We start from the raw sequence: 23,979 nt of genomic DNA, 5'->3' as shown, positions 1-23,979 counted from the left end.
AGCATAACCCAATGGTTATGAATATCAGGCGCTGTGTTTGTCAATGAACGAAAGAGAAATGTGCATTTACTATTTTTTCTTAGGAGCCTTTAAAGCATTGCACCCTGGATCGGTAGATTGCTGGTGCAATGTCAAGCATCTGCACTGTCAGTGTAGCTGTCTACCCATACCTCTAAAACAGGCCCCACAGTTACTTCGGTTCAGGAAGAATCAATGAACTACAAAAATGTTCACCAGTGCCCTCGTAGTTCAACTACAAGCCATCAGCTGCAAAGGCTGTCAGTACCTGCAGTCTATTCATTCACAGAAATCCATGAATAAAATGATGCGGCTGTGTGGGCGCACCCTGCACGACTGCACTCTTCTCAAATTGTGATAGTGGGTGCGGGAAGAAAATCCCTGGCCTGCTCTCACAAGGAAGGGGGTAACCGGTGGGAAAGCTGTGGGAACATTTTACATGTTCCATCCTAAAAATGGGTGGAACATGAAACATCTCCTTTAAAGGTAAACGTATTCTCTTTAATGAGCCAACTTTTTTAGTTTCTAAAACAAAATCAGGAAAACTCATACCTGTGATTGTGAAAGATGGATATTTGCAATCCGTGGAAACATGACTGCTGTGTTTAGAAGAGAGTGCTTAGAGTCATCAGAGACAGCAGGAAGTACACCATGACCAAAGACCTATAACAGAACAAGGCTATTTAGAAAAAACGTTGCCAACGCGCATTCAATAAAACAGTTAGGGAGTAGTGTATCTTTTCTGCTTCCCAGCATATGCTGGAAGGCGCAACAGTATCTAAAGTAGGATTTCATATTTATTTTGTCAAGCCACCAGACCTATATATTCAAGACACAGGGACTAGAAGAAACTTGCCCACCCTTGGATGAAGGATCAGATCCCACTTGCCAGGTATTTTTTTTTTTTTAATCAAACAGGAAAATTTTCATGTGCAACAGCTAACACAAAAGTTAGAAGCACTCTCAATCCAATGATCACGATAACAGCAATGCGAGTGACCAAGTGGTAGGAAAAAAAATATAGGAATAGCAAGTGATTTAATAACCTACATACACAAGGTTTTTATGCTCTTTCTGAACACATCAAAAGATTAATGGTTTCTAAGGTCTTTGCAAACTGGAATTTTGCCCACATTACAAGGCCTAGCTCACCTGATAGGACAGAATTCCATTTGTAGTAGTATTGATAAATAAAGAGCCCTCAAAACTTCCTTCTTCATCTGGCAGAAAAACAACTGTAAATGATGATTTCCCTCTGGCTGTGATGACCTGGCAACCAGAAAATCAAAACAAATAAAACTTACACTCAAAATGGCTTTTAGTCACTATTTAATAATTTAAGAAGTTAAAAAGAAAGGCCTATACAGAAGTGGTCTCCAAACTCGGGCCCTTTGCTTTTATCTGGATCTTGGGAAACTTACCCTGCCACTGATATAAGACACTATTCCTCCCACTGACACCAACAATCGAACACTATTCCTCCCACTGATACAAATGATAGGGCACTATTCTTCCCACTGACACCAACAATGGGGCACTATTCCTCCCACTGAAACCAACAATGGGGCACTATTCCTCCCACTGAAACCAACAATGGGGCACTATTCCTCCCACTGAAACCAACAATGGGGCACTATTCCTGCCACTGAAACCAACAATGGGGCACTATTCCTGCCACTGAAACCAACAATGGGGCACTATTCCTCCCACTGAAACCAACAATGGGGCATTTTTTCTCCCACTGACACCAATGACGGGCACTAGTCCTCCCACTAATAATGATGGGCAGTATTCCTCCCACTGATACCAATGATGGGTACTATCCCTCCCACTGATACCAACGATGGGTACTATTCCTTCCACTGATACCAATGATGGGACACTATTTCTCTTACTGACACAAATGGTGGGACACCATTCCTCCCTCTGATACCAATGACGGGACACTATTCCTCCTCCTAATACCAAAGATGCATTGTTTAATCTCACCGTGCCTGGGCAAATTTCTACGTCCAATGTCCAGCCCTCCTAAAGTCTGAAGGACAGTAAACTGGCCCTTTGTTTAGAAAGTTTGGAAACCCCTGCTATACAAGGTGTTCTTCTAAATCTACAAACTCCAATTAAATTGGTTAAATGTATCATATAAGAATTATAGCATATGCACAAATTAAATGCTAATCATCCCATTCCTTATAAAGACCATACACTAGCATCTATTGCCATAAAATCAAATAAGTGTACCATTTACAAAAAAATGAACAGAATTAAACAACTAGCTTTTCTCTGGTCATTATGCACTGGACGTTTATGGCACAAATAATTCATTCAGGCATTTAAATTATGCTTTGGGATGTCTTGAACACAGCAGAAATACATTTAGCTGCAAGGCAAATCTCATTCAGACGTGAGAAAGTCTTGCAGGGAATGGAATGGGACTAAAACAGAAGGGTGTGTCACTACATTTCACATGGTTTGTGAAAACTCACGCATAAGACACACGTTTGACTCTAATGCCCCATACACACGTGCAGATTATCTGCAGACTTTTGTCTGCAGACTTACCAAAACCATATAATATGAGGTCAAACCTAAACACTTTCAATTTGTATGCAATCCGGCAGGCCCTTGCACTACATAGAAAAGGTAAATCTGCAGACAAAAGTCTGCAGATAATCTGCACGTGTGTATGGGGCATTAAGGTTTCATTACTGCAGCCAAGCTCATATCAGCATTGTTCAATTTTAAAATATTTGCATGGAGCTAGAAAGCAGATTTCTGTTATTCCCAGGCAACCCACACCTTGAGAGGCAAACTTAAAAGAGAATGAGAATTCAACTGGAGGCAACATTTCCAGAGCAGTCTACTTTTTTTCTCATTGGTGTCTTTCCCCAAAAATGTTGGTGTGCATTTAACATGCATATTCATGTGCTTTCATGTCATTTGTTGTAACGTGACAGGTCCCTGACAGGGTCACAATAAGGGGCAGGTCATCGCATAATAGCACATTATGTGAAACTTACCTTAGAAAGAAGCCCTTCTAGTGGCAAACTATCACCGCTGACCAGACTTCCATATTTATCCGTCTTCCGGGTTTGTGGACTTCAGCTGTGAGAGTTGCTGAAGCCACGATGAGGTTGCATGCACGTGGAAGCCACTATTTAGGACACAGGACTCTGAAGGAACGGGCCCAGGCAGCTGTTCCTTCAGAGTGCATGTGAGGGTGATGTCATGTGAAGTAAATATCTCCTAAGGTGTGCATGTTTAGGAGATATTTACAGTATTCTATAGGTAAAATTCATGCATGGGAGTTTACTTCCACTTTAAGAGAGTAAACTGTTGTGTGACACTTTAGAACAGTGTTAGTGTTCTTTATATAGTCTGTCAGTAATATCTGGTCTCCAAACAAATAGTGCGCCTATCTACCCTCCTCTTCACCATGCAGCGCTTTTTTTTTTGCCATCTGTGTTGGAAAGGAAACCCCCAATTGTCCCTAGAACTTCTTGTTCCTGTTCTTGTGACCACTCAAAATTGTGGATTTTTTTTCACATTCTATGTTAACGGTCACCAGGAAATATTAGGGAGTTTGGTTTTCCCTAGCGAGGACATAGATAGCAATACAAACCTGGCAGATGTTTCAATCACAATTAATCAACCAAAAAAAAAAAGGTTTGCCTTCAGTTCCAAAGACACTTAACAGCACCACCCTGCTTTGGCAGCACTACCCACTAGAAGCACAAGCCAACACTGGTTTTCAGCAGAGCTGGAATAAGATTTAACCCTCAGATCACTAAGCGTAACCTTTCTTGCAGTAGGACAGGGACTGCCTCATTTGTGTGCATAGAAAAAAAATTGTTTATATACAGTGGCAAGATAAAGTGTTGCCAGAATATAACCCCCGAAGGATCGTTTCTCTTATTTTCCATCATATTTGGAACTCTCACTAACATTTAAACTGCTACTGTTGAATAGAATGGAAAAATGAAAAAATATGTGCATTTTACACAATTGATGACATGAATGTTATGTAAGCAGACTCTGATCAGCCTTTGGATAAACCCCTCTGTAATATCCAATAGTAGCACCCGGCACGGAAAGCCCCGCCACGATAGGCGGGGCTCTGCTTGGGCCACCAGTCTTTCCATCTACGCCTGACGGCGTCCCGACTGGCCCCTCCCTTCCGTGTCGGCGGCGCTCTGAGATGTCAGGAACGAACGGACTCCCCGCCGATGCGTGCGCAACAGCCCCCGTACATGCGCAGTACGTGCGGGTGAAGTCCATCCGCCCTGACAAGTAGGACCACGCTGTGCAGCACTGCGCATGCGCGGCCTACATAAAAGACGCCGGGGATCCCTGGAGCGTGCCATTCATCTCCTAAGCACTGGAGAAGAAGCACCTCCTGGACGACGGTGGATAGGCCCCTTTGGCTAGATGGAACTCCTCCTGCTGGACAAAGGTAACAACCTTACAAAAAATCCCATGTAGTACTACTCACTATGGAGATTATTATGGGACATACTCCTAAAAAACTGTGTTTTTCTATGACACACAGATTATCCTGCTTCACAAGATAAACGGATCAAGTAAGGTAAACACAAATTTACATATTACAGGACATCAGTCCGGGGACTCCCCTTCTTGAAAACTCACTTGATATACAAAAATATATATCTTTCAGGGAAGGGCCACCTACCATCAAGGGCACTAATTGTGAGGGATTCTGACATCCCGGGACCATGTGAGTATCCACGAGACCCGGATATGTGGCACAGATACTTACCCAAATAAAACATATGATTAACGTTACTATAATCATACTTGGTCTTTCAGAAAAAATTCCCACCGTACTCCTTTTCTTTTGGGGGATCCTGTGGCTACCCTGGAGAAAAAGAGAGGTACCTCCGTACACACTGATCTTAAGACTCCACAAAAAACCGAATGTAAGCAATAAATACCTTTTTGAACACAGATTATATAAATCATGAATTTACTTTAACCATACGATACTAATAATGACGGATATCATTATAGATATGGTGAACCCTTGAAAAAGGCATGGCCGAATAGGCAGAGCCGAAACGCGTTGGAATTGAGACGCCTCCTGCAACATCCAAAACCCATGGATGTCAGGAAATGTGTTTCTAAAAGTCACCAATAATCACAGTGTCACATCTTTATATTTCTTGCACTACCACGGATGGGTCTCTTACCCACCCAGCACACAATATTTACTTGTATGATGTTGTAAATAAATATGTTTTTTTACGAAAAACTTTGAAAAATCGCATAAACGCTTCAATCGCTTGTTTCAAAATCGCCTCAAAGTCCCACAACTGAGCCGAGGAACCAAAACCATTTTGTACTATTAATTAGGGATGTTGGCACACTACCAATAGGAATCATCAACCTATACCTTCAAATCTTTAGTTCTCTAGAGTTCAAACTCCAAAACTGCAAGATAAAGTGTTAACTCCTTGAAGTTATCTGGTTTTCTGCAGTAATATACCTTACGTTATCTTCATCACAACAATGGGCTTAACCTGATAACACGCAAACAATTCTAATTTGTGCCTTTATTGAAGACACCTAACAAACATTCACAGTGCTGGAGGAAAAAAGGAAGCAAACCCAAGGAAAAAAAACGGAATTTTTGTAAAATCTTACCTGTAAAATTCCTTTCTCCGAGTCCTCCGACAGTCGCCGCCCTCTTCATATTCGTCACAATGGGGTATTAGACTTTGCTCCGAAGGAGTAGCTAGGCAACAGAATATGTTAAATATAAAAGTTTTAACACATCCCACCCCCAGGGGGTGGTCCCCTCAGTCAATACCCTCCCACTTCCTGTATCCATACTCCAGTTTCAGTGGAATAGCAGTAGAGAGTACATTCAACCCCAAAAGAGGGGCGGGGCGGCGACTGTCGGAGGACTCAGAGAAAGGAATTTTACAGGTAAGATTTTACAAAAATTCCATTTTCTCTTACGTCTTCCGACAGTCGCCGCCCTCTTCATATTCGTCACAATGGGGACGTCCCAAAGCAGTGCAAACATGAGGGGTGGGAAACGCAGCCGCGCCCAAGGCAACGCCGTCTCCACAGCAGAGAAAGGAACCTTACCAAAGGAAGGAAACCCTCTGGGCAACAGAAGAAAAAACTTGCTCAACAGAAGCAAAAATCCCAGGAAAACAAATAACCCAGGGATAACAACATGTATCCCAAACAGCCAAGGAGCCCATACAAGAGGCTCTAAGGAACTGCCGCACTAAGAACCTTGCGGCCAAAGGAAGCATCTGCCGATGCCTGAACATCCACTCTGTAGAATTTTGTGAAGGTGTGAACGGACGACCAAGTCGCCGCCTTACACACCTGGGCCACAGAAACCCCATGACGACAGGCCCAAGACGTACTCAGAGATCTTGTAGAGTGCGCCTTCACAGGCACAGGGGGAACTTTCCCCTTCAAAGCATAGGCCTGTTCCACAGTCTGTCTGATCCATTTGGCAATGGTAGAGGCCGATGCAGCCAAGCCCTTCCGAGGTCCCTCAGGAAGGACAAACAAGGAATCCGACTTGCGGAAAGATTCAGTCGATTTCAGGTAAACCCTGATCGCCCGAACATCCAAGGAATGCAGCTCCACCTCCTTCGGATGCTTGGGCTTCGCGCAGAGCGAAGGCAGGACAACATCCTCATTGATGTGAAAATCCGAAACCCTCTTCGGAAGAAAAGAAGGGTTAGGTCGTAAGACCACCTTATCTAGATGAAGGACCAGATACGGAGACTTGCATGACAAAGCTGCCAGCTCCGAAACCCTGCGAGCCGAAGTGATCGCCACCAAAAAAGCGACTTTTTTGGACAACATGGACAACGAGATCTTCCTGATCTGTTCAAAGGGAGCATGTTGTAGCACGGACAGAACAAGATTCAAGTCCCAAGGAGGCAAAGGTTCCCTCCTAGGAGGGACCAGATGTCGCACCCCTTGAATAAAGGTACTAACCAAAGAGTTAGACGCCACAGGACGTTGAAAAAGAACAGCCAGCGCAGACACCTGACCCTTGACCGTAGCCAGCGCCAAACGCTGGTCGACACCCTTCTGAAGGAAGGACAACACCCTAGACACCGAGTAAGTGCAAGGTGAAAACCCCCTGGACTCACACCAGGCAAAATAGGCCTTCCAAGTACGGTGATAGACCTTCCCCGAGGAAGACTTCCTCGCGTTAATCAAAGTGTGAATGACCTCCGGAGAGAGACCCCTATCCTTCAGGACCTCGGTTTCAACAGCCAGGCCATCCTGACAAGCTAGACATTGAAACTGGAGTATGGATACAGGAAGTGGGAGGGTATTGACTGAGGGGACCACCCCCTGGGGGTGGGATGTGTTAAAACTTTTATATTAACATATTCTGTTGCCTAGCTACTCCTTCGGAGCAAAGTCTAATACCCCATTGTGACGAATATGAAGAGGGCGGCGACTGTCGGAGGACGTAAGAGAAAAATCAATTCAACGACAGCTAATTGGAGTCAGTAGTTTATAATCCTGGAGTCCAAAAAATGAAATGAGGTATGGTTTAGAGCTACCTGTATAAAAGATACTCAAACATTTTAGGATTGGTGTTTCTAAGGAAGCATCAACTGATTTGAACCATTCCTTGCAAAAAGGAGCTCTTTGAAGATATATGATCAAGAGTAGTTGATCTGCATAAGGCTGGAAAGGGATACTAAGTGGTCTCAAAGTGTTTAGGCATCTATCAGTCAACAGTTAGACAAACTGTCTATAAATAGAGACAGTTTAGTACTGTGTCTACTCTACCTAGAAGTGGAACCCCAACCAAGATGACTCCCAAGGCACAATGCAGAAACCTCAATGAGGAAAAGAATCAAATCACAGCTAAAGGCTTGAAGACACCATTGGAGCTGGCAAATATTCCTGTTCATGAGTCTACCATATGCAAGTCTTTGAACAGGCAGGGTGTTCATGGTGTTCTCAAGGAACACCACAAAGGAAGCTCTAAAAAAAAAAAAAAAAGCCAAACTGCAACATCACTGGGAAAATGTGTTGTGTTGTGGACTGATGAAACAGAAGTTTGAACTGGGAAGAATACTCAGCACTATGTATGACGTAAAACAGGCATAGCTTACCAACATGAAACATCATCCCAATGGTGAAGTATTGTAGACAGAACGGCATGATTAGAGCTGGTTTTTCTGCTTCAGGCCTTGGACCGCTTGTCATCGAGGGGAAAATTCAAATTTACCAAAACATCCTACGTGAGGTAATGTCATGGTGGAGGTGCACCAGCTGAAGCTTAGTAGAAATTGGATGATGTAGCACCTCAACAACCCTAAGCATTGAAGTGAATACACGAGAAACTGGCTTCAAAAAAGGAAAATGCGCCTTTTGGAGTAGCCCAGTCAGGACCCAGACTTTAAAGTGGTTGAAAATCCCTCTCAAACACCCAGTGAAGTGACAGGCCTCAGGTGATACACAGAGAATAAACAAATCCTCCTACATATGTTTTAATTGGTTTAGTTGCAGTCTTCTCTTATCTACAACCCTTCAAAAGAGCACAGTTGTGATAAAATCCTTCTGCATCTGTGAGAAGTACAGAGGGGGTGGAAAGCTGTAGTTAGAGCTCTTATACACTGTGGGGGAGCTGATTGGAGGAAAGGGACACCCCCCCCCCCCCCCCCCACATAGGCAGAGGAACGAAGAAACATGCAGAGCTGTATTATGAAAAGACAAGCTATGTGCTCATCTCCCTCCCAGTCATAAATTTTATCTCATGCTTCTTTTCAGAAGTGACTCATGCTAATAACAGAGGAACAAAGTAAGGACACTTAGAACTTTTTGAGAAAGACAAGTAAACACTACAGATATATGTGCTTTCTTCAAATTTCATAACTGGTGTTTACAACCACCTTAACCCCATAGAGATGCTGTGGAATGACCCCCAGAGAGCAATTCACACCAGACATCCTACAAGTGTGTCAGAGCTAAAAGTGTTTTGTAAAGAGGAATGGTCCTCACTTAGGGGCCACTGAAGTGATTTGGGCCACAACGAAATAAAATAATTTTGAATTTCAGATTTTATATTTTTAAATAGCATAATGAAAATTTTTCTCTTGCAGCTGCTGAATGCTGGCAGGAGAGAGAGGACCGTCTTTCAGCAGTTGCAGATGGAAAATGGAGGGGGATCGGTCCTTTATATGCCACCCCTTCTGTCCAAGTGGAAAACAGAATGTGACAGGGAGGTCACACGGGCCCCCTAGAACATGGGGAGGGGTCGCCATTGCAACCCCTGATGCTACCCTACTACATGGGGGTGTAGTAAAAACACATCTCAACTATGGGGTTGCACCGCCCCCCAAACCACTAACGAAAATGAGCCTTACTGTCCTGAGCCCTGTATAATGCTGCTTTCACACTGATGTACGGCAGTTTACCATCACCACGGGTGCAGTTTTCCTGCAGGTTAGCTGCGCTTCGCCAAAGACTTGGTGCACATTTAGAAAAGGCACCGAACCCACAGGATATAATAGAAGCCTATGGATCAGTGAAGCTAGCCCACGGGAAAGCTGCACCCACAGATAAGTGTGAAAGCAGCCTAATAGTTGTTAACCTTTTTATAGGTGCTAATTTGCCCACTGCAAAAGCACAATGTATATGTTTAATACTCAAACCCTCTTTTCCTCTTTCAGCTTCAGCTGGAATCACTCTCCATCTCCAGGCTGCTAAAAAGGTCCTGGTAACGTGAAGTTGGTATCACTCCGCCTGGGACAGGAGCCGGTGTCCTGTTGATTAGCGCAGATCGTCGAATAATGCCTCTGACGATCTGTGCATGTGCAGTAGTGAAAGCTGGCGTGACAACACTGCGCATGCGCAGATCAGAGGCATTATCGGATGATTTGCAAATGCAGTAATCGACAGAACACTGACATGTTAACATTGGTCGGTGTGTGCTGTGGTCTCCTCACCGAGTCAACTGCCAAGCCACTCCTCCCTGAGTCTCCAGTGTTCTGTCCATTACTGCATTGGATAATGCCTCCGATGATCTGCGCATACGTAGTGTTGACGTCATGCCAGCTGATCAGTAGATCAGCTGGAGTGACGCAAGGTACTGCACAGATCGACGGAGGCATTATCTGACCGTCTTCACTATTCAACAGAACACCGGTACTACGGAGGAAGCATTGCCTTTTGCAGGTCCTGTTTCCTCCATGGCCAGCGACAGCTCAATGAACTCAGATTGCTCTGGGATGGCAGGTTGGCAAATACAGATCGCGATCAACCCCGGGCATATGCTGCTTTCTTGGTTTGAGGTCGAGGGCCACATGTGGCCCATGAACCAGAGGTTGAGCACCCCTGGTTTAATGGGTGCGTTCATTTAAGGCACAAATAACTATAATTGTTTGTGTGTTATCACCCTGAGCACATTGTGTAGGTCTACTACTGTGACTTAGATGAGGATCACATCACGTTTTAGGGCAAATTGCTTCAGAAAAAACAGGTTATTCCAAAGAGTTCGCATACTTTCTTGCCACTGCATTGTCTATGCTGAATGGCACAAAAGTGTTCTAAATTATTATGAGCACCTTTCTAAATCTTGATTTCAACTGTTCGAGCCCCTATGAACAGATAAGAAGTCTTGATAACACATCTTACAGAACAGTGGCTTTTTTTTAAATCTTGGTCCAAAACCTGGAAATTTGAATATACAAAGAGGCCTGTGAAATTTAGAAAACAATAATAGGTAATTTGCCCTTGGCATTGAATCAGATTTCACCCTCTGTTCTCCAGCCTGCAACTGAAGTCACTAAAATGATAAAATTGACTTGTTGTCATGAGGGACTGCCCTGATTTTACATCAGTTTTTTTTTTTTCTCTCGGACAAAGATAGAATTTTTTGGCCAATGTAAACGTATCAAAAACAAAAAAATAATGTATATATTTAAAACCTAAAACCTAGACTAAAATGTATACAAACAATTAAAAATATGTGTAACACTAGGCCAGAGGATTCAATAGAGACCGTTTCAAATACGCTTTATTCACAATAAAAATAAGCTGCCAACATGAGTGGATCCAGCATACATTAACGTATTGTTACAGTTTATTGGGGAAGAAGGAAAGGCTGCTCCGAGTCCAAGGTCTGTGTTATGTAACACGGCCCTGGCTATTGAATCCAACATTCCTGTACTCCGTGCTCCAGAACCTCCTGAAATTACCATGTTACAGTTCTATTCACCACAGACTAGAAAAATGATATGGAAGCAAACAAACTGTACCAGTCATGCAAAAAAGAGTTTCTAACAAGAAAATTATCTTTATTTTTAAATATATTTGCTAGAACAAAAAAGTAAAAAGAATGCAGAAAAAATAAAGACTCGGTAAATGATGTTGACTTGTTCTACGGCACTGATGGCAGGCTGGTCAGCCTGGCAAGCAATATTTCCACCATCAGCACTTTCTCATACACAGGGATCTCTGTTTTACAACTTAATGTCATATTACCGTCTGCGATTTTAAAACGTTTTCAAAATTTCACCTTGTTTTTCTACAAGTTGAAAAGTAAAAAATAATCTAGCTCCAGCATGCACTAGGCTATATATTTTGACGACTATGCAGTGATTTAGGTTTCAGGAATGCATATGTCTTGTTTTTAAGTTTCAGCCTCCAAATCGCTATATTCCTAGAAGCACATCTGCAGCACATTAGAGACTACAAAACAAGTGGAGCAATGTTCTCGCTTTGGATTTCAGGCACATGGAATAACTATGTTGAAAACTGACCTCACATGGCCTACTGGTATCTTGCACGCACCCAAACTACAGCTGATTTAAGGAACAAATAAAAATCAAAGACTGTCACCATAATAGCATCACACAAATCTTATTCACACATAATAAGTTTGTCACACAGAAGACTACTGCTGTTGCCTAGTATGGTAAAAAAAAAAAAAAAAAAAAAAAAAAAAAAAAAAAAAAAGTTGGATAGGACATAATCTGAAATGCAAACAAAGCCTTTAATTAGAGCTCCTAAAGTGGCTGTAACTTTGTAAAACAACCCACTCTTAAAATGTTAATTAAGGGCATAACCTTTGTGTGTGTGTATATAATATATATATATATATATATATATATATACACACACACACACACACATCTGATAACATTCCCTCTGTTCTCAGCTGCATAAGAGTTGGGGGGAGTAGAAGCAGCAATGTACTTAGCTTCCCAGTGAATGGCTGTTCGGGGGGAGGGTGCGTGTCAGAACAAGTATGATCACTGGGGGAGAGCAGGTGGAGTTTTCCCACAGCTAGAAAACGGACCACTGTGTTCTCTTGCTTAATGTGGTCAGTTATTATTAGGAAAACAAGGGGACTGGCAGAAACACCAGTTCTTTCATACAGAGCAAGCAATACAAAGGAAAACAGTAGGGATGCACCGAAATGAAAATTCTGAGCCGAAACCGAAAATTCACGATGCCCTTGGCCGAAAACCAAAACTGAAAGCGAAAATGACTGTTTTCCCCAAAATGATTTTAATATAGGTAGAACAGGGGCATACGCCAGAAACAGGCAGTGATGTACAGCTGTATATGTACTCTGACGGGTTAGCAAGTGGTTAATTTAATTGCCAATTGTATTTGTATTATACAGCATGAGGGGGTTAATGTATTGCCACTGGTCACTGATGCATTAGTGACCAACTAGTGGCAGTTAATTAGCCCCTTTGTGCTGCATTAGTGGCACCAGTGTCAGTGTTAATTAACACTGGTTGCAATGACACTGATACTGGATGCACTAATGAAGCACAAAGGGGTTAACTGCCACTGGCCGGTCACTAATGCACCAGTGACCAGCAGTGGCAATACATTAACCCCCTCATGCTGCATAATACAAATACCACTGGTAATTAAGCGCGCCCCATCCCCCCCCCAATGATGATGGAAATGAGCTTACTTGTGGTGGGATTTACATGCTTGGTTCTTCCCGCACGGCGGCACCTACATGTCACAGGCAGGCGAACTCTCTGCTTCTCCTGTGTCTTCTCTTGTCTCCTGTGTCAGCAGAGATACCCGCCTGACAGGGAAGTGAATGGCTCACTTAGTTATAGCTATTAGCGGCCGCTCGCACGCCCGCCCAGTGTGTTAGATCATACACATAGTCATAGTAGTGATATCAATGAGAGGCGGGCCGCCGGCCCAAGGCAGGAATTTTTTAAGCCTGCGCTGCACTCCCCTTCCTCGTGGCGGCCATTAATTAAGGCACCTCTGACCCTTTTTTGCCCGAAATGGGATAGCCCCATTTTTGGCCGAAAATTTTGGTGCACCACTAGAAAATAGAATACCATATTTATCAGCATATAACACGCACTGGCGTATAACATGCACCTCAAATTTAGGAGGGAAATTTTTTGAAAAAAAGCTTAAAATTTGAAATAAACAGCATTGAACTCAGAACTTTTTTTTTTTTTAATCAAATGCAGCCTCGCCAGCGCCGTGTCCACCAATGCAGCCTCGCCAGCGCCGTGTCCACCCATGCAGCCTCGCCAGCGCCGTGTCCACCCATGCAGCCTCGCCAGCGCCGTGTCCACCCATGCAGCCTCGCCAGCGCCGTGTCCACCCATGCAGCCTTGCCAGCGCCGTGTCCACCCATGCAGCCTCGCCAGCGCCGTGTCCACCCATGCAGCCTCGCCAGCGCCGTGTCCACCCATGCAGCCTCGCCAGCGCCGTGTCCACCCATGCAGCCTCGCCAGCGCCGTGTCCACCCATGCAGCCTCGCCAGCGCCGTGTCCACCCATGCAGCCTCGCCAGCGCCGTGTCCATCAATGCAGCGCAAAGGAACAGCAGCCTCGCTAGCGCTATTGGGTATAGGGAGGGGCTCCACTACCTAAAAACACCAATAGGGACTCCAAAAACATGGCCACCATTGATATTTAATGGGGATCCACCGCAAAATGGCCGCCGGGCAACACAAACACGGCCGCCGATCTACAATAGCACATGGGCTGCGGAGGGACCCCCCAGCCTCCTGGATGGCATCGACCGGAAAGGGGCCCTGGAAGTGACAGGTGAATCCCCCCCCCACACACACACATGATCGATCGTCTGGTCGAAGGCGGCGCAACCCCCCTGTCGGCCTGACGCCCGGTCCCAGCACCCGGGAGTAGCTTCAAGTGTCCCATAGCCCCAGTAGTGAGGGGAGGAGGGGGGACAGGTGAGGGGAGGAGGGGGGGACATGTAAGAGGGGTGCGTGACAGGACAGAGGGGAACCCGGGGGTACGAGGGTCCGACCGTCCTAAAGAGGGGCCCGCGTCCACCCCAAAAACCGCCAGGGGAGGAACAATTACCATACCTGGAACAGGTGGGCACCATCTCCTGACAGAAACCCTCTCTGCCAAAGTGGGGGTCTGTCGGCCAATAGGAATGCTGCGACTCGGGCCTAGACCCCAGTCGTATGTGACCTGGCGAGACGTTTAACTTGCAGGGCCAGTCCCCGTCCGGTGGGACTATGTCGCGGCTGACCTAACGCAGAGCTGGGGTGACCACTGGATCTATATATCCAGCCTGTCACCCAGATCCAGCTTAGTTGCTTGTAGATCTCACAGGAGAAAAAACTAACTAGAAAAAAAATTTTTGCCAGGACCAGAGGCCCCAGCAAGGAACTAGGTCCTTACTCCTGACTAGGCAGATTAAAACCGACATCCCACAGCAGGGAGAGAAGGTATACCCCCTGGGACTGCCCATAGGCGTAGCTAGAACTTTTTTTCTGCCTAGTGTCCTACTCCTGTAGGGGGCAGTATAACCCTACTGTTATGAAGAACAGAGACTGCGTCTGTCAATGAACGATAGAGAAAGGAGAGACTAGTTGGAGAACTCTTACTGCTGAAGTCTTCAAAAGATATAAGAAACCAGTGGGAGACTGCCAAAATCCACATGTAACAGTGTTACTAGATTTTATGTGGATTGGTCCTAAATAAAGCAAACACAAGTGCTGCTATGGCTACTAGCCAACAACCCTATTCTTTTGGGCACTTACTAGTTATGAAAAATTAAAGGCCACATAATTTCACAATACAGTAAAAATTAGATTATCAACTACAATCAGCATTTGTATAGAAAACACAAGCTAATCTGTACTGCTAAAGCATAACCTGCAAGAATACTGGTTTACCTGCCAAATGATTTATATTTCCATCAATACAGTTCTGATTTACACAGCCCTGCCAGACAGCATAGACGAGTTGGTGATCTGACTTTTTTCTACTGCATCATCCTTTGCCATGTGCATGCAGGGATACCAAATTGGTTCCTACTTCTAGAGCCTTTCTCCATCATGACTGATGCTCTACATGAGATTCCAAGAGGCTGATCTCAAGCCAACTTAGTCTATTTGCATTTACAAGTACAAGTAATATTTTTGTTTTACTTAAATCATAATTTCATTTTGTATATGCCAAGAGCTCAACTTCAATATAGCAGAAAAAAGGCACCACTTTTCACTGCACTCCCACTAAAGTCAAGCAACTGTTCAAGTGACAGTACTGGAACTACAGTGACTTAACGGTGGGTCCTTACTAAATCATTTAGATCAGTGGAAGGATAAAGAAAAGCTATTTAAACAACTCTAATGATCCAAACAGAATCTGAATAAGTACAAGCTACCAACAATTAAAAATAATGTAAAAAGGAATAACCAGACTGTGCACCAATCATCTGGCTGTTATAAATGATCATATACAGTATTTGTATTTAGACAGTATAAGTGTTACTAAACGCACAACAGTAAAATCAGCCTGTATATGCAGTAAGGCATTCTTGTTATAATCACTGCGGAACCTAAGGGGTTAATCATCTTCATTGTGTAAAAAATTGGATTTTGTACTTACCGTAAAATCCATTTCTCTGATTTCATCGATGGACACAGTGCTCCATAAAACGGAACTACTGGATTATATTGCCTCCTCTAAGAGTAGGACTAGGCAGAACAAAAAACATCTGGCTACGCCCATGGGTCATCCTCAACTTGGTATACAACACCCCTATCTGCTCTAGGTAATCAGTTTAGTAGCAATCAGTATTAGAAGTATCAGAACTCCATAGAGGGGAGGGTGCTGTGTCCGTCGAACTCGGAGAAATTGATTTTACAGTAAGTACAAAAATCACATTTTCTCTTTTGTTCATCGACAGACACATCACTCCATAAATCATAACTACTGGGATGTAAAAAAGCAGTACCAAAAGGAAAATGAGGGGTGGGAAAAATAACCCAAGGTTTAACCAGGACACAGGCGCCCCGTCTAAAAAAAAAAAAAACAAAAAACAAAAAAATAGAAGTTTAAAGAAAAAACACCCCTCAAGAGGGAACAGCCCTTCTTAAACAGCAGCCTGCAAAACTTTCCGCAGATGCCAAAGTATCTACCTTATAGAATTTTGTGTAGGTATGCACCGACGATCAAATGGCCACCTTGCAAACTTGCGATTTTGATGCCGGATAACACAAGGCCCAAGAAAGTCTCAGCACCTGAGTAGAATGCGCCATCACAGGGAAAGGTGAAACCTGACCTTTAATGGAATAGGCCTGAGTCACAGTTTGTCCGATTCACCTGAAGATGGTAGCCAAAGAAGCTGCCCTTTTCTTGGTCCGTCCGTAACCACAAAAAGCGAGTCTAACCTTCGAAAGGACTCAGTAGCTGCCAGATACAAGGTATGCAAAGAAATTTCTTGGGTTGAGCCAGCTTGGGACACAAGGAAGGCAACACAATGTCCTCATTCAAATGGAAGTCAGAGACAACTTTGGGCAGGAATGATGGACAGGGATGAAGAACCACTTTATCCCTATGAACCACCAAACAGGGACTGTGACAGAATAATGCCACCAATTCCGATACCCTGCGGCCCGAGGTAATAGCCACCAAGAATGTCACCTTCCGGGATAACAGACAAGGTGCCCACATGGCAATTCCACCCAGGACACTAAGGACTGCAGGACCACCGTCAATGCAACCATGGGAAGCTGGGGTTCCGAGGGACCTGCCACCTCCATGAGGGGGTCAGTTGAGGAGATGTGACCCTGAGGCTCCTTAAGGAAAGGAAGACCTTGCAGTACAAAAACAATATTTTGGCACCACAAAAGGATCCCCTCAAGTCTCAAGGTACCCATAACAGGGATCCCCAAGGACTCACCCTACTGACCAGAAGAGCACCGAGAATTCGAAATCAGCATCATCATGGACGCCATCCCTTTTCATATGTCTCGGACACAGGAAGAGGAAACTGAAGAGGAAGAGGAGGAGTTTCGGCATCCCCACGAGGCTTCGGTTGTCCCCAGCTTCTCCCGGACTAAGGGAAAATGGCCCCTGTGACTTCATCGGGCTACACAAACATGGCCGCCAACCGGAGACCATCCAGACTAAGGGAAAATTACCTCTCGTGACATCATCTGGCTATAAAAAACATGGCCGCCAACCGGAGACCAGCCAGACTAAGGGAAAATGAGCACCATCCGCTACAAACACTGAAGCATGCTGCCATGATCCTCCCTACGCCCTCTGCAATGCTGCACCCTCTGCAAGGGGACCCCCCCTCCCGAAGGGCGGAGGGAACCTTCAGGAAGGTCCACCCGTCCCTTGAGGTTACCCGTTTCCACCCCAAAAAAAACACCAAGAGAGGGGACTGTACTTACTCTTCCATGGTGCAGGAAACGCTTCAGACAGAATCCTCGCCTCCGAATGAGAGGAGCTGTCGGCCAAGGGACCGCTGCAACTCAGACCCAAGCCCGGTCGTATGCGACCCTGCGAGATGTTTAATTTTTGGGCCAGGCTCTGTCCAAGAGGCTATGTCGCAGCCGACTTAGCGCGTAGCTGCGGTCTGCAGGCGCTCGCTGGCTGGCCTGGGGGAATCACTGGATCTAGATTATCCAGCCGGTCGCCAAGCCCGGCAGTTGATTGTAGATCTCCAGAGAGAAAAAACAAAAATGATGCAAGGAAGGAGAAAAAATTGCTAGGAACAGAGATCCCAGTTCACAAGATTGCAATATACTGCTGATCAGAAAAGGTATTTACAGCATCTCAAAAAAGTTAGTACACCCCTCACATTTTTGTAAATATTTTTTCATGCGACATTTTTGTAAATATTTTATTATATCTTTTCATGCAACAACACTGAAGAAATTGGCAACAAAAGTGAGTACACCCTTTAGTGAAAATGTCCAAATTGGGCGCAATTACCCATTTTTCCTCCCCGATGTCATGTGACTCGTTAGTGCTACAATGTCTCAGGTGTGTTGAATTTGGCGTTATCCCTCTCACTCTCCCAAACTAAAGATGGCCTAGGCTTTAAGAAGATTGCCAATACCCTAAAACTGAGCTGCAGCATGGTGGCTAAGACCATACAGCAGTTTAACAGGACAGGTTCCACTCAGAACAGGCCTCGCCATGGTCGACCAAAGAAGTTGAGTGCATGTGCTCAGCGTCATATCCAGAGGTTGTCTTTGGGAAATATGAGTGCTGCCAGCATTGCTGCAGAGATTGAAGGGGTGGGGGGTCAGCTGTCAGTGCTCAGACCATACGTCGCACACTGTATCAAATTGGTCTGCATGGGTCGTCCCTGAAGGAACCTCTTCTAAAGATGATGCAAAAGAAAGCCCCCAAACAGATTGCTGAAGACAAGCAGACTAAGGACAAGGATTTACTGAAACCATGTCCTGTGGTCTGATGAGACCAAGATAAACTTATTTGGTTCAGATGGTGTCAAGCAGTGTGTGGTGGCAACCAGGTGAGGAGTACAAAGAAAAGTGTGCCTTGCCTATAGCCAAGCATGTTGGTGGGAGTGTCATGGTCTGGGGCTGCCGGCACTGGGGAGCTACAGTTCATTGAGGGAACCATGAATGCCAACATGTACTGTGACATACTGAAGCAGAGCATGATCCCCTCCCTTCGGGGACTGGGCCGCAGGGCAGTATTCCAACATGATAACGACGCCAAACACACCTCCAAGACGACCACTGCCTTGCTAAAGAAGCTGAGGGTAAAGGCAATGGACTGGCCAAGCAGGTCTCCACAACTAAACCCTATTGAGCATCTGTAGAGCATCCTCAAAACGGAAGGAGGAGTGCAAGGTCTCTAACATCCACCAGCTCCGAGATGTCATCAGACATCAGAATGGAAGAGGACTCCAGTGGCAACCTGTGAAGCTCTGGTGAACTCCATGCCCAAGAAGGTGAAGACAGTGCTGGAAAATAATAGTGGCCACACAAAATAGTGACACTTTGGGCCCAATTTGGACATTTCTACTTAGGGGTGTACTCACTTTTGTTGCCAGGGGTTTAGACATTAATGACTGTGTTGAGTTATTTTAAAGGGACAGCAAATTTACACTGTTTTACAAGCTGTACTCTCACTACTTTGCTACAATGTAAAGTGTCACTTCTGTGTTGTCACATGAAAAGATATAATAAAATATTTACAAAAATGTGAGGGGTGTACTCACTTTTGTGAGATACTGTAACAGTTTATTTTGAATAAAATAATTGCAATTTCAGGTTTTGTGTACTGCGGGAGATCAGATATAGTAATTGCAGGGTCCTGGGTTTAGCAACATTACTGATAGCATTAAATCAATGTGTATGCATGTAGTCAGACACTTTTCAAACATGCACTGCCTTTTTAATCACTGCTGACACTGTAAACAGTAGACAAACACAAAACAAAACCAAAACTTTGTTATTTAGATGAGAAATAGCCAAGTGCATGTTGGGGAAAAGGGTCTTGCTAGAGGCTGCAATGTAGAGAAATTGTGCCAAAAAAAGCTAGATGTTTTGGCCATCATCCAGGACATAGTTTCCAAGAGCACATCAACACTCACCCTGCTATGTATGGGAGACACATGGAAATTTCTACCACTTGTAAACACTGAATCCACTTCAATATTAGTGTCCCTGCTAGGGTTGAAAGCACAGAATGACTGAGCTTTAGGAAGCCCCACTGACCTAAAAAAAAAAACAGAAAAATAACAACACATGTTATATCACAATAGAAAATCATAATTATATTAACACTAAGAAAAAAGTCCCAGAAGCAGATAAACACAGTGATTGAGGACTACTGACAGAGCAAGGAATAGTTAGAAGCCCAGACATTTTTTTGCATTGTCCCTTTGGGGAGATTTCCATTAACTTCCTGTCCCAGAGACAGAACAGTGTGGGGAAATCTCCTATTTAACCACTTAAGCCCCGGAAGATTTTACCCCCTTCCTGACCAGGGGGTTTTTTGCGATTTTTTACTGCGTGACTTTGACGGACAATTGCGCGGTCGTGCGACGCTGTACCTAAACAAATTTCACGTTCTTTTTTTCCCACAAACAGAGCTTTCTTTTGGTGGTATTTGATCACCTGTGCGATTTTTTGATCATGCGCTATAAACAAAAAAAAGAGCGTAATTTTTGCAAAAATAACAATATTTTTCACTTTTTTTTATATGAAATTCCCCCCCAAAAAAATGTAAAAATCAAAATTTTTTAACATTTTCGGCCAAATTGTTTTACGCTACATATGTTTGGTAAAAAATCGCAAAAAGCGTATTTTGATTGGTTTGCGCAAAAGATATCGCGTTTACTAACAAAGGGAAAGATTGTCATTTTTGGTGTTTTTTTTAACGAGTAATGGCGGCGATCTGCGATTTTTTTTGCGGTACTGCGACATTGCGGCGGACAGATCAGACCGTTGACTGACATTTTTGACACTTTTGGGGGTACCAGTGACATTACTGCAGTAATCAGTGCTATATATATGCACTGTTACTGCAAAAATGACACTGGCAGGGAAGGGGTTAACTGTATTGGACAGGGAGGGGTTAAGTGTGTCCTAGGGGCGTGATTCTAACTGTAGGGGGACATGTCTCCTAGTGTAAAAACAAAGATCAACGGTTCTACATAGTAGAACCGTCTGATCTTCATTTTTACACAGGGGAGAATGACAAGCGGCTTGTTTACATAAGCCGCTCTGTCTTTCTCCCGCTGTACCGGCGATCGTAGTGTGAACGGCGGACATCGGGTCCGCCGGTCACACGCCCGCACTCCTCTGTGAACGAGCCGAGGCGGGCGCGCGCCTCAAAGGGCGCGCGCTCGCCCGCTATTAGGTCTAAAAGGAGTGACAGGCGAGCGACGTAGACCTACGTCACTCTGCCTGGCAGGGGCTGACTGCCACAGTAAATATACTGTGAGCAGTCGGCAACCGGTTAACAGCTGTCACCGGAGCAGTTGTGACCATTGAAGGATTGCTCCTCAACTCATGTTCCAGAAAATGTATACAGTTTTGGACTTCCTATAGTCTACTTTTCCACTGAAATAGTCACCAGAACAAACTGAGGTTGGTTCTTACCAGTAAAGGAAACAGTCTACAACAAAAACTTGTTTTTTTTTAAATGTTGGCTAGAGATACAGTGCATTCGGAAAGTATTCACAGTGCTTCACTTTTTCCATTTTGTTATGTTACAGCCTTATTCCAAAATAGAATAAAGTGATTATGTTCCTGAAAATTCTACAAACAATACCACATAATGACAACATGAAAGAAGTTTTCTTGAAATCTTTGCAAATGTATTAAAAATAAAAAAATGAAAAAAATCCCATGTACTAAGTATTCACTGCCTTTGCTCAATAGTTTGTTGAAGCACCTTTGGCACCAATTACAGCCTCAAGTCTTTTTGAGTATGATGCTACAAGCTTGGCACACCTATTTTTGGGCAGTTCCTCCAATTCTTCTTTACAGGACCTCTCAAGCTCCATTAGGTTGGATGGGGAGCGTCGGTGTACAGCCAGTTTCAGATATCTCCAGAGATGTTTAATCGTGTTCAAGTCTGGGCCATTCAAGGACATTCACAGAGTTGTGCCATTGCCAATAATTTGTTATCTTTGCTGTGTGCTTAGGGTCGTTGTCCTGTTGGAAAATTACCCTTTGCCCCAGTCTTGGGTTCAGAGTGCTCTGGAGCAGGTTTTCATCAAGGATGTCGCTGTACATATGCATTCATCTTTCCCTCAAACCTGAAAAGTCTCCCAGTTCCTGCTGTTGAAAAACATCCCCACAGCATGATGCTGCCACCACCATGCTTCACTATAGGGATGGTATTGGCCAGGTGAGGGCGGTGCCTGGTCTTCTCCAGACATGACGCTTGCCATTCAGGCCAAAATGTTCAATATTTGTATCAGACCGGAGAATTTTGTTTCTTATGGTCAGAGTCCTTCGGGTGGCTTTTGACACACTCCAGGCGGGCTGTCATGTGCCTTTTACTGGGGAGTTGCTCCTCTAGGAAGCACGCTCTAGGAAGAGTCCTGGTGGTTCCAAACTTCTTCCATTTACAGATGATTGAGGTCATAGTGCTCATTGGGACCTTCAATGCTGCATACATTTTTCTGTAGTCTTCCCCAGATCTGTGCCTCAATACAATCCTGTCTCTGAGGACTTGAGACAGTTCCTTGGACTTCATGGCGTGGTTTGTGCTCTGACATGCACTGTTAACTGTGAGACCTTAAATAGACAGGTGTGTGCTTTTCCAAATCATGTCCAATTAACTGAATTGACCACAGGTTGACTCCAATCAAGATTTCAAACAAAATTCTTTCAAGTTGTCATTATGGGGTATTGTTTGTAGAATTTTGAGAGAAATAATTTAATCCATTTTGGAATAAGGCTGTAACATACCAAAATGTGAAAAAAGTGAAGCGCTGTGAATACTTTCCAGATGCACTGTACATTTTAAGACTATTCATTTCATTTAGTTTACACTGAAGCCTAAAAGTAAAACTATAGTCAAAACTTTTTTTTTAATTTTGAATAGAGTAAGGAAGGATTATAATCCCTGTCAGATTTTGTTTTGCCATCTATGTACCATTGCAGAGATTGTCCTTCACTTCCTGTCCCACAGCCAAACAGAAAAAGAGATTAAAGGGAATTGCATGGGGACCCCAGGTCAACAGAACTAGTGTCCCCATTGGAAGATTTCCCTATTACTTTTCTGGGGACATCCCAAAATGTGGGATTTTATTTTGCTTTTAAATGATAATGGTAAACAGGACAAATCGAGAGCGTGAATCTCCCCTAACGAACACAGACCGCATTAAAAACTGACAGGGGTTCTAATCCTTCTCCACTCAATCCCAAACTAAAACAAAATTATACTTTAAAAGAATTTATCCGATTTTATTGATTATATTCTGTAGCATCACTGGGGTGATTTCTCCTCCCTTCCTTTTCCAATAGAAGGAGGTCACTGGGATAGAAAGTAAGATAAAATCAACAGTCAAGAACACTCACTGTTAAAACCCTGGCAGGGTTCTAGCCTTCCACCAATTGAGAAAAACAAATGGCAGATTCCGTTCCCTTTTTAATTGTGGTCCACATTAAAAAGTTGACACCAGTACAGAAATGAAAGAAAAACGCTCCCCAACACTGACATAACACGAAGAAAAAAAATATAATTTTGGTAGCTCGGAAGATGACTAGTGCTCTGTGAATTTTGTATCGCTATTCAAGATTTTATTACAACAAAATATCCTTAAAGTATCAAAATAAAAAAATGCATGCCACATTTTGTTCTAAAGAAATACTTACTGAGTTCCAAAATCTAGTACAGAAGGCTGTAGGTGTAAGGCCCTCCCACTAGGCCTTGCTATGCTGAAAGAAAACCAAACAGCAAAGGTTAGATTTGAAGCAGTCAAACAGCTGCACTGCATACTACATTGACACATTACAAAGTTACAACACTTGTACTGTATCAACTGATCACAGTGAAGAGCAACATTTACTAAACAATAAATTGGCATGTGTTATGCTAAAATTTCTAGGAGACTATCCACCATATAAGGATGTGGCAATAGTGGAAAAACATAAATCAAGGAACAGTCCAGCCAAACTTGTAGAAAATATATAAAAGCCTGGAGGGGTCAGGCTACCAATATCTATAAAACAAGTGT

The 23,979-nt window shown here is 43.9% G+C and overlaps 1 protein-coding gene across 1 annotated transcript in view; it reads right to left on the bottom strand.

Annotated features, from left to right (window-relative positions):
- TMEM131L (transmembrane 131 like) overlaps window positions 1–23,979 on the bottom strand; it is a 267,525-nt gene that overhangs the window by 188,203 nt on the left and 55,343 nt on the right. The window contains exons 4-7 of the mRNA XM_082263743.1: window positions 23,618–23,680; window positions 19,876–19,999; window positions 1,171–1,287; window positions 571–681 (exon numbers count right to left, since the gene is read on the bottom strand). Coding sequence (XP_082119869.1) covers window positions 571–681; window positions 1,171–1,287; window positions 19,876–19,999; window positions 23,618–23,680 — 415 coding nt within the window. The remainder of the gene's footprint in view (window positions 1–570; window positions 682–1,170; window positions 1,288–19,875; window positions 20,000–23,617; window positions 23,681–23,979) is intronic.

This window comes from Pelophylax lessonae (genome assembly GCF_965119305.1).
Source record: "Pelophylax lessonae genome assembly, chromosome: 1".
In the NCBI taxonomy this organism is placed as follows: domain Eukaryota; kingdom Metazoa; phylum Chordata; class Amphibia; order Anura; family Ranidae; genus Pelophylax; species Pelophylax lessonae.
The sequence above is the reverse complement of the archived record's forward strand: the minus strand, read 5'-3'. Positions and strand labels throughout refer to the sequence as shown.